Here is a 10,348-nt window from a genome sequence, read left to right on the forward strand (position 1 = left end):
AGACACATAAAGATTGTTTACCTTATTTCTAATGCTAAAAAAACGAACTATAGGAAGTACAACGAATATTGCCCAATAATAAATATAAGGTTATGGTACTTTAGGTACCTAAAGAAATTATATACTTAGTAGTTACTTTATTTTAAATTAAATTTTTTTAAGTTTTAATTTGTTTTTCTTTTCAGATTTATCAATAATGCCATACAAAATTGTAAAAACTTATGAAAAGGGGGTCACACAACTAACAGCCGTACCAAGTACTTGGGAAGAAGATGGCGTCCTACGATGGCCTAGATATAACGAAAATAAATTAAGAAGAATTGAAGGTTCGCTTCCTGATAACAGCTGGCGAAAAATAAATTGCCAAGTGAAGAGATCCAATCTAATTACTTTTCTTAAAGCGGAACAGGAAGTAGACAAAATGTGTAAATACTCTGAAACAGAAACAGACGCTGATGAGCAAGATTTAAATTATGTGACAGACAATAGAGATATAACGTTCGAGGAAATTGTTCGAGATTGCATTGAGGTAAGTAACCTTCAGTAAACCTTCCACTGAAAAACGTAGGTAGCTACAGTCGGCCGACTGTAGCTACCTATTATGAGGCCTAATAAGTAGCTGAACGCCTAAGTACCTTGGTAGTTTAATGGTTATCGCACACCAATCACCCGGCAAGGGATCAGCACCATTTCGCTTCACCACTCGCCGTCAGCATAGCTCTGGTGGAAAGACACCCTAAGTGTGCGTTGCAGTATGGAGTTTCATACAAATAATACTGAACGGCTCGAGGTGGCGGTGCGAGGGCGATTACTGGGGGCTGATTTCTGTTTGACATTTCATGTGGCAAGAGCCGGGCGCACGCATGTCACGACACGTTTTAAGCAGGCCACTGACGAGCCTTCCAAATGGACGCCGTTACAATGGATTCATCCAAATGGACGGCATCCTAATATTAAACATTGTACGTTTTTGACATTCACGGACCGATTTTGGATTGCAGCCACGCTATTTGGACTGTTGGAAGGCTCGTCAGTGGCCACCTTTACTATTTAAGTCAGTGACGCGCTAGGTGTTTGCCACACGAAATGTCAAACAGAAATCAGGCCCCTGTGCGACACAGTACAAAATTTCCTTGTGAGGCCAACCGTAGATATCCTATTAACCACGATCAGGTTTGCATTGTCTGCTGGCCCTGTCTCGCATAGGTAAGCGGGCCACTCACACACCTGCCGCAGGGGCAATATTGGAATTGGATCCTTAATTGCCTCTTTAATTGTGATGTGCGTAGAGAAGCAGAGGCAATTTTTAGATTGGGCCTGCAGCAGGGCGGCAGTGGCGCAAGACCTTCCTAGCTCCCTAGATTGTATCTACCGCCCTGCTAGGTTGTTAGATGTGTAGTACGATTGGGGAAATTCCAGTCAGTTCATTGGCGACTACCGAAACAAACGGAGGTCACTTGTCACAATGAATAAAGAACGTGAAATTTGGACACGGATAATAGATGTATATAAAGGCCGGCCCCACATGTGGGATAAAAAAAAACAAAAAATATTTTGACCGCGACATGCGAAACCAAACTTTCGAATTAATGTTCGAAATATATCGCGAATTTTTCGGTAGCACAGAAAGTGCCAAGGCGATACCAATCCTTTGGTGCGTTGATAACACAGGAGCCATTCTCGTCGACGTGCGTTCAGTGGGACTATCACTTACACACTGAGTGGCAGGCTAGTGTGTAGAAAACAGCCTAAAATTGCTCCGACCGCCGTGCGACCGGTATTGCCCCTGCGGCAGGTGTGTGAGTGGCCCGCTGTACTTTTGTTATAAAAAAATAAATGAATCATTTATTCAGATGAACTTCTTCTGCCAAATTGCAGGGCAGTGTGTTGGCAGAAGGAACTCCCTTAAAACATAGATGGGTAGACTTAGCTAATTGCCTAATGAATTGTTGACTTAAGTACATCTTATTGCTTATGCTGGTAACTTTAACTTAATTCTTAATCATTCTTAATCAAAAGGTACCACGTTGTTGCTTATGGATTCCGAGATATCAATGATTTTGTAAATCAAGTCGAAATTGACGAAATATTGTTTTGTTCAGAAACAGTCTCTACCGCTATCTCCTTAACTTTGCACTAGAACTTTTTAGAATTATTTTTTCGTGTCTTTTAACCCCCAATGCGTGTCTTTACACCCCTTTGTTGTATCTAATCACCCCCTATGGCGTAACTGTTCACCCCATATGCGTGTCCACTGACCCCTTTATCACGTAAATTTGCTTGTTATTGGTTTATTGCAAAGAAATGCTTTATTATAGAGAAAATTTGTGATATTATTTATTATTTCGGTACTACAGATACTATATTATCAGGTTAGCTAACTTTTACTTAGTTAATGTCAAAACATTTACCGCTAGAACAAAGTTCAGACAGGCTTCATTTCTTACCTCGGCGAGACCTTACTTTAGAGTCAAAAAAATCTAACTTTTAGGCAGTTTGATTAAGTTCTTTTGGTATCAATGTAGAGAATAAATAGTCTACTTTATACGCATTCCAAAAAATCTAATTTTAGAGATGTACGTTTTTAAATATAACAACTTAAAAGAAAAAGTTCAAAATTTCTCTATTCACCCCGCGATTTCTGTTCACCCCGTTTTACGGTACCTAAATAATAAATAATATCACTAATTTTCTCTATAAAGAAGCATTTTTTGCAAAAAACTAATAACTACCAATTTTACGTGATAAAGGGGTCAGTGGACACGCATTTCAAAAGTAGGTATTTACTGAAATGTAAATACCCATTTATTTTTACCGATCTTAATTATTAAATTTTCTCCCTCAACTTACACTTTATTATTGAATTTAATAATGCTTTCGAAGAGGTTTCATGGAAATCGGTTTACTACTTGGAACCAGATTCTGAGTTTTTTACGTCTAACAACTTGAATTTCGAAATAAACATGTACATAAATGGGTATCGATAACAGGATAAAATCTATTTATTTGTTCAGTAAATATACTGGAAGCGAAGACATTTTTGAAATGAAAACTTCTTTAGCGGCGCTGAGCACTTTTTGTGATGGGGAAAAAATGTTGAACTCGTAACAGGTGTCACGTGACCGTAAGACGTAACCCTCTTTTTCTACCGCGCGGCGAAAATGTATGCCTGAGCCTGCTGTTTCGTTTAGGCGGCGCAGGGGGCTTGCGTGACGTCACGTGTGACGGACACTGTTACAATGTCATTGTGTTTTTCTTTTTCGTTTAAATGCCATCTAGTGAGTTTCCCTCAAACTGGTATTAATATAACTCTAGTACACGCAGTGATGTGCTTAGGGGTTTCAAGTAATACGACGAAATAACGCTAGATGGCGTTAACCTCAATTATACATAGTGCTGCAGACATTTTGCACTAGATGGCGCTGTTATTAATATTTTGAGTTATAATGTCGTTGAGTTTTCACTTCTGCCGGCACTCCTGGAGTGCAATCCGTTGTTTTTTTTATTATATGTATATGTACTATTGTTATATTTATGTCATTGCATAATTCAGACAGACGGACGGAAATGTTGTTTTTTGTACCGATTTTGATAATTCCTTCACATATCTTATACCACAGTAGTATGCGGCGCTCCCAAATGATTTATCACAACCATGTGATTGCTTTCAATTGCAATTTTTAATACAATTTTTAATTCGTTTGTTTGTATTTTCCTTGCAGCGCGATAGTATTTCTCCAGGAGCATTGACTAACATAGTCGAAGCATCATCATCAGAGAGGCAAGAAAATGATGTACTATGTCAAATTGATGAAACAAGCCCTTTAGAAAACGCACCAATAGAAATTCATACTGATTCCAACGTTCAACAAAATGTGTCTCAGCCTGACAAAGCAAGAAACTTAGGAAACTCACTAATATTAATTCAACCTCAAGCTACCAATACTGATTCCAATGCTCAGCAGAATACGACTACCGAAGTACAAATTGATAACGCCTCTTTAACTTTGATGGTTCTGGGAAAGATAGAAACTTTGCAAGAAAATTACAAAACTCTCAACGAGAAAGTAACAGAAAATATCAAAGCCCAACAAGATGACAGAAAATTTATAAGTGAAAGCATACAGTCCATTATGGCCGCTATATCCAATATTAGCGTTCAGTTTGAACATGTAATGAAACAGTTTAGCAGTGCAGAAAATAAAAAGCAAAAAGTAACCATACAGAATATTGCAAGTGAAAACGATCTTAACAATTTTGAAAAAGAGTTGGAAAATCCGGATACAGAAGTAGAATGGAAGAAAAAGTTTTTGATTATTTGCGGGAAAGGAAAAGGTCGGGGGATAAATAACGCATATCCCCTCGTCAGTGACTAGGCCCGATTTTAACATTTTGCCCACCGCCAGCTTCTGTGGTGAAGCCCGATGTTAACTTCGTTGGCGACGTTACGAATTTATGTAATAAAGCAGACAAACGTGCATCTAACTCTTTTACACTCATTGACGTGTATTGCCAGTGAAATAGGACAGACAGTAAGCTTGACCTTGACCAGTGTCCCTAAGTAAAAAACCCGCGAAATCGCCAGTGTTCTTACTAAGCGTTGCAACAGGTGGATGTTTTGGCGTTTTAACTGTATTTTTAATAGTACAAGGAAGTTGTGTATTTATTTGGAGCCTTCTGCATATTAAAATGTAAGTACTCATACATATTTCATCCATAGTATATGTGTAGGTTATGTTTATCCAACAGAAACACTAATCAAAATAGCAGCCTAACCTATGCCGTATCATTCATTCAAAATTGTTTTGTCTGTTCCAAATCTTTTTGTCTATTAAATGCGTTGCGTAAACTTCTGTATCGGTTGACAATGTTATTAAGATTTATAACAGCTTGCTACATAGATGAATCTTTAGTGAAATCCTTATTTATCTAAAGAAAACTAGCAACAGGTATATTTGCGGCCCGATTGTGGCCGCCGCACAGATACTGGGCGGCCCGGATCGGGCCGCAGAACAGACAGCAACTAGAGTTAGTAAAATGGCCGACCATGCAGTTTGCATAGTATGGATACGCTGAGAGCAGCATATTCAATACATTATTAATTATATTTTTTTGATCCGATTTATTTAACACTTAATAACAAATGTTTCTAAGTCGCTTTTTTATAATTTTACATAATTGTTTAAAAACAGCGGTTCTTAAATTGAATAACTATATTAAAAATCTTAATAGACATATTATGATTTTTAACGGACACTCATTGTTTTTTCATTGGTTTGGTTGTCACCCGCATGGAAATTTTTTGGCACTTTTATGCTTATGTGCACTAAACTAACTGCATGCTATATTTTTGTGTGTGTGTTTTTTTAATTTAAGGCCACGAGTCTCAAAAACTCGCGGCAGCAGAGGTGGTGGTCGTGGCCGTGGTCGCCATACTAATAATGATCGGGGCCCTCAAGAAGGTTTGGGCACTCGAGAAGAAGTAGAGACTCGGGGGATTGTGCACGCTAGGGGCAGTACACGTACTAGGGGTGGTGTGCGGAGTAGGGGTGGTGTGCGCACTAGAGGCGGTGTACAGAGAAGGGGCGGTGTACGTACTAGGGGTGGCGCAAATACATCGCACCCGATTTGTCTAGAAAGGTAAATATAATATTACTTAACACAAATAGAGGTAAATAACTATTGCGTAGGTACTATTACAGTCAAAATTTAAATCAGTATTTATTAATTTATGTTTCTCTATTTTTAGCATTTATTGTGGCCCTCTTAAAGACTGGCCAAGTGGCTTGGCCATCGAAGTTCCTTTACGGAAAAAGTAAGTAACTATCTACATTATATTTAATTTAGATGTTTTTTTTTCGTATTTTAAATATTCTTTGTATTTCAGATTTTTTAGGAGGACGACACCGAGTCCCGAACCCGCACGTTCAAGAACTCCCATACTAGTACAGCATGATGAAATGTAAGCTTGTTTTAAATCTACAATAAATGACTAGCAACAGGTAGATCCTATAATCCATATATTGTATTCTTTATCCCATAGACTATCTGCAGCTGAAACATTAGCAGCGCTGAGTTCAGCCCCGCCATCGCCTGGTTTAGACCAAGGAGCCATATCCCATATATTATCGGCAGCTGAAACATTAGCAGCTCTGAGTTCAAATCCGCCGTCGCCTCTTTTAGACAAAGAAGCCAGCTGGCCCTCGTTGCCCCGTGATTTTGAGTTAGTATAACAACTAGTACAATTTTCTCGTGCCTACGCAGATAATTATTTCTTGACTAATTTTTGCACTTTTGCAGATTGTTTGATACTGCAGTTGCATCACGAGTCGTTTCACCTGCACTTTCATTAGTTTCAAACGCACCTTCTCCAATAGTGTGAGTATTTTTATTACTTATATAAATTATTTACTTCTATTTTCTTTATTACTTATTATTTTTACAATATTGTGTCCCAGAAAGATTACGTGGTTATATTTTGTTTTTATTTACAGAAATATTGAAGTCGACACGGTTCAGACATCTGCCCTTAGAACAGTGCGCCTTCCCAAACGCAGAGAGGAATCTCCTTCCTATCAGTAAGTATCACTTCATAATTAAAGAATAATATACCCGTGATTCTTTTATGTTAATAATAATAAAAACTATCTTTTCAGATCTCCTGCAGTTTGTCGTGGCCCTCCTCGTCCATTAAAGGACTCAGAAATAGAAAATGTCCTTTTCTATGGCAAGTACCTACTTTAATAATCGCTCATTTCACGTTTAGATAAATAGCTTTGAGTTTGTTATAATGAGCTGACATTATATCCTTTGTCTGGCAGGAAGCGAGGAAGATGATAGTGATGACGAAGAGACTGAGGAGCTGGCGCCTGTTATTGTGCCAAGGGTGGCTCGAATTTACCTTCCGGACGAAGAAGACGAAAGTCCCAGTCAGGCTCAAGCAGATTTGCGTTGGCCACCAATCCGGCCCGTCCAACCAGCCCAGCAAGAAGCTGCGATTCCAATTGAAGCTCCTACTGAAACTCCGACTGAAATCTCACTTTTTATGCCTTCAACAGATGCGATACAAATGGAGCCTATTAATAAATTTGATTTTAAATGGAGACAGATGCCAAACCCTCAGATTCCACCACAATTGAGGAGGGAGCATTTTATACAAAATAAGGGCCAACTCGGGCATATGTCGATCCATATGATGCATTTGTTGCTATTTGGGATCGCCCAATTATGGAGCATATTGTTAGAGAAACAAATAAATATGCAGAACAGCTTTGCGAGGCAATGATCGTCCAAGGCATTGCCCCGAATAGCCGGATTACAAAGTGGGTGGATACCTCGGTAGATGAGTTATACACCTACTTTGCGATAATACAAGCCACCGGTATTGTAATAAAATCCCGCTTGGAAGAGTATTGGTCAACATCAGCCAATATTTTTATCACCCCTGAATTTTCGGCCGCAATGTCTTATGACCGTTTTTGTCTTCTGAACAAATGCCTACATTTTAATGACAATGCTTTATGTTCGACGGAAAGATTAAACAACAGTGAGGCGAAATTACATAAGTTGCAGCCAATATTGCAGCATCTTAATGACAAATTCACTTCACTGTACATGCTAGGGCAAAACATTGCACTTGATGAAAGTTTGACGATGTGGAAGGGTCGCTTAAATATTAGGCAGCACATCCCAAACAAAGCAGCGACAGTAGGCATCAAGACGTACGAAATATGTGAATCTCAGACGGGATTCCTGTGGCGTTTTGAGGTAGAAGCACGCCAAGCCTCCACGAGCGAAGAAAAAACAAATCCGCTGTCAGGGAAGATACCGACTTTGGTGCTTAGGCTTTTACGAGGATTAGAGCACAAAGGACACACTGTCTGGATGGACAACTTCTACAATTCCCCTACTCTTGCAAGAGAGCTCAAAGTACAGGGGTTCGACTGCGTCGGAACTCTGAGGACTAACCGCCAATATGTACCTGCTGAGTTGACAAATTTACAACTAAAAGACATGGCCGTTGGTCAAGTTTGTGGATGCACCTCTGGGGACGTCGATCTAATTGTGTGGAGGGATAAAAAGCGAATAGCTCTTATATCTACTTACCATGGCTTAACTACAGTGGAGGATGCAGACACAATTAAGCCTGCTTTAATAGCTGACTACAACATTTGCATGGGGGGAGTCGATAAAAAGGACCAAATGCTTGCCATGTACCCCATAGAGAGAAACCGAAATAGAATCTGGTACAAAAAATTTTTTAGAAGACTTTTAAACGCTAGCACATTAAATGCATTCATTTTGCTTAAGGCATTCAAACAATTTACTCATAGGCAATTTAGGCAAACATTGGTGTTACAGTTATTAGAACGCCATAACACTAACAGAAGTCGCAATCGACCTGCTTTACTATCCCAACGGCATGTGCCGCAACACTTTGAGCGACCCGCCGCAGGGTCTAATGACACTAAGCGTCATCTTCGACGCAAATGTGTTGTTTGCTCGAAAAGAACGACAACTTTCTGTGAAGGCTGTAGTGGCAAGGCTCTTTGCGTACCTAAATGCTTTTCTCAGTATCATGAATAACTTGTGCTTATTTATGACATTGTGAGAATTTGGTAGATAATTGTCTGTGGTAATACAAACACAAAAAATGGAGTGTATGTCTCTATAAAATAAATATACTTACTTACTTTATTGCGTAAGAGAACGGTAGACCTATAGAGCATTGTCATTAGTTTTAATTAAGTTAGACGTAAATCGACCTATTGTTGTTCTGTTAATGTTCTCATATTTTTATACTTCGTCGGTGGCTAACAAGCGTACTACCCGCCTGGTGTTATCCAGATTTAGCAAGCTATGTACTACTACAACCTCCCAAAGACTCTCAAGGCTTGTTGCTGTGAAGATTGGCCGTGTTGAAAGCGAGATGAACAAAATGTAACACATAATATTATTATCATTTTTTAGCCATTTTTAATTATAATAATATTTTTAAATTTTTAATAAAAAAAATTTGGGATACTTGTTTGTTGCTTTGCCTGTTTACAAAACTTAATAACAACCAGCCCCTGCTTCTTCTTGTTAGCTCAAGTATTAGCCCCTCGCCAGTACGTTTGTCTGCTTTATTACACAAATTCGTAATGTCGCCAACGAAGTTAACATCGGGCTTCACCACAGAAGCTGGCGGTGGGCAAAATGTTAAAATCGGGCCTCGTCACTGACGAGGGTAAGTAGCTTTTTGACAATTAGTCGTATCCATATTATTCAACGCTGTTGGTTGCTTACAACAGTAGCGTTTTTGTTGGGTTTATAATTAAAATATTTCTATGCTTCTGTTAGAATGTAGTACTTTTATTAACTTTATCTTGTTGTAAGTATATCGAAATTATCGAAACATATCGTTTCTCTCACCAGAACATAATGATTAGTCTGCTATAATAAAATATGTAAAGGTGTTAATTTTGAAAGACTGAAATAGACTTTTTTAAACCATGTACTGGAAAAAATGTACTAAATCTAACAGCTTCGTTTGTCTGTGAAACTGAGCTACTGGATCATTTTTACTGTTTAAAAAAGAAATAATATACAAATAAGAGTCATTCTTTGAATTATAAGCATGTAAAGTACCATCTACTTAAGGTAGTTCTAAAGACATACCCATTATGGTATGTCACTTAAAACTGTTTTTTTGTATTTTTTTTCTATTGCAGGGTATTAAAAAGGCTAATGTTTAGCAATACTTAGTGGTAAAGGCATGTAAATAAAGCTAATTTGAATAATTATACTTGTCTATTTAATTTAAAACACTAAAAATACCCGTTAAGAATTTGATGTCTTTGGTTTGCTCGTCCTTGTGAACCACAAGGAATAGATTAACTGTATGATGATGATTATTATTAGATAGCAAAACTAATAAAGATACAGTTTTCTGCTAATAGTCATACGTATTATGAAAACAAAGCTGCACTTTAAGGTGGAAGCAAGCCGCTTTGCATGGTGATAATAGACACCAAAGTAAGCGATTTTTTCCGAAGCACCCAAAAATTCACCCCTTAGGAGCCGAGATTTAGCGAGGTCTTTTAGGAAAAAGAAAAAAATTCCACAAGTTTCAGGGAACAACAAATATTGAAAAAAATTATATCATTTGAAAGAAAATCACTTTTTTTAACATAAAAAAAATAAATACAAAATCTTTTCAAACAATATTAGTGTGAAATTAGTAAAAAACATTTTTTTCTCTTTTGCGCTTTATTCTTGCAAATAATGTCTTCGACTTTGAAGAATGTCTGAAAATAAGTATTTTTGGTTAAAGTCAAATATATTTCTTACTAAATAACGAAAACCG

The 10,348-nt window shown here is 37.9% G+C and overlaps 2 protein-coding genes across 2 annotated transcripts; both read left to right on the top strand.

Moving 5' to 3' along the window:
* Positions 1–335: 335 nt before the first annotated feature.
* Positions 336–4,550, top strand: LOC134670620 (uncharacterized). Its single transcript, XM_063528420.1, has 2 exons — positions 336–529; positions 3,723–4,550. The coding sequence occupies exons 1-2, from the start codon at positions 422–424 to the stop codon at positions 4,374–4,376; spliced, it is 762 nt and encodes a 253-aa protein (XP_063384490.1). The 5' UTR covers positions 336–421; the 3' UTR covers positions 4,377–4,550.
* A 2,618-nt stretch (positions 4,551–7,168) lies between these two features.
* Positions 7,169–9,787, top strand: LOC134670619 (piggyBac transposable element-derived protein 4-like). The gene is made up of 2 exons (XM_063528419.1): positions 7,169–8,628; positions 8,660–9,787. Exon 1 carries the CDS (start codon positions 7,228–7,230, stop codon positions 8,584–8,586), a length of 1,359 nt encoding a protein of 452 aa, XP_063384489.1. The 5' UTR covers positions 7,169–7,227; the 3' UTR covers positions 8,587–8,628; positions 8,660–9,787.
* Positions 9,788–10,348: the final 561 nt, after the last annotated feature.

Source organism: Cydia fagiglandana, chromosome 14 (genome assembly GCF_963556715.1).
Source record: "Cydia fagiglandana chromosome 14, ilCydFagi1.1, whole genome shotgun sequence".
Lineage (NCBI taxonomy): Eukaryota > Metazoa > Arthropoda > Insecta > Lepidoptera > Tortricidae > Cydia > Cydia fagiglandana.

Bases quoted from the DNA above. Each gene is read 5' to 3' on its own strand.
- LOC134670619 (XM_063528419.1), top strand. From the start codon at position 7,228: ATGGAGCATATTGTTAGAGAAACAAATAAATATGCAGAACAGCTTTGC.
- LOC134670620 (XM_063528420.1), top strand. From the start codon at position 422: ATGTGTAAATACTCTGAAACAGAAACAGACGCTGATGAGCAAGATTTA. The intron at 530-3,722 runs GTAAGTAACCTT...TTTTCCTTGCAG, and splicing joins TTGTTCGAGATTGCATTGAG to CGCGATAGTATTTCTCCAGG.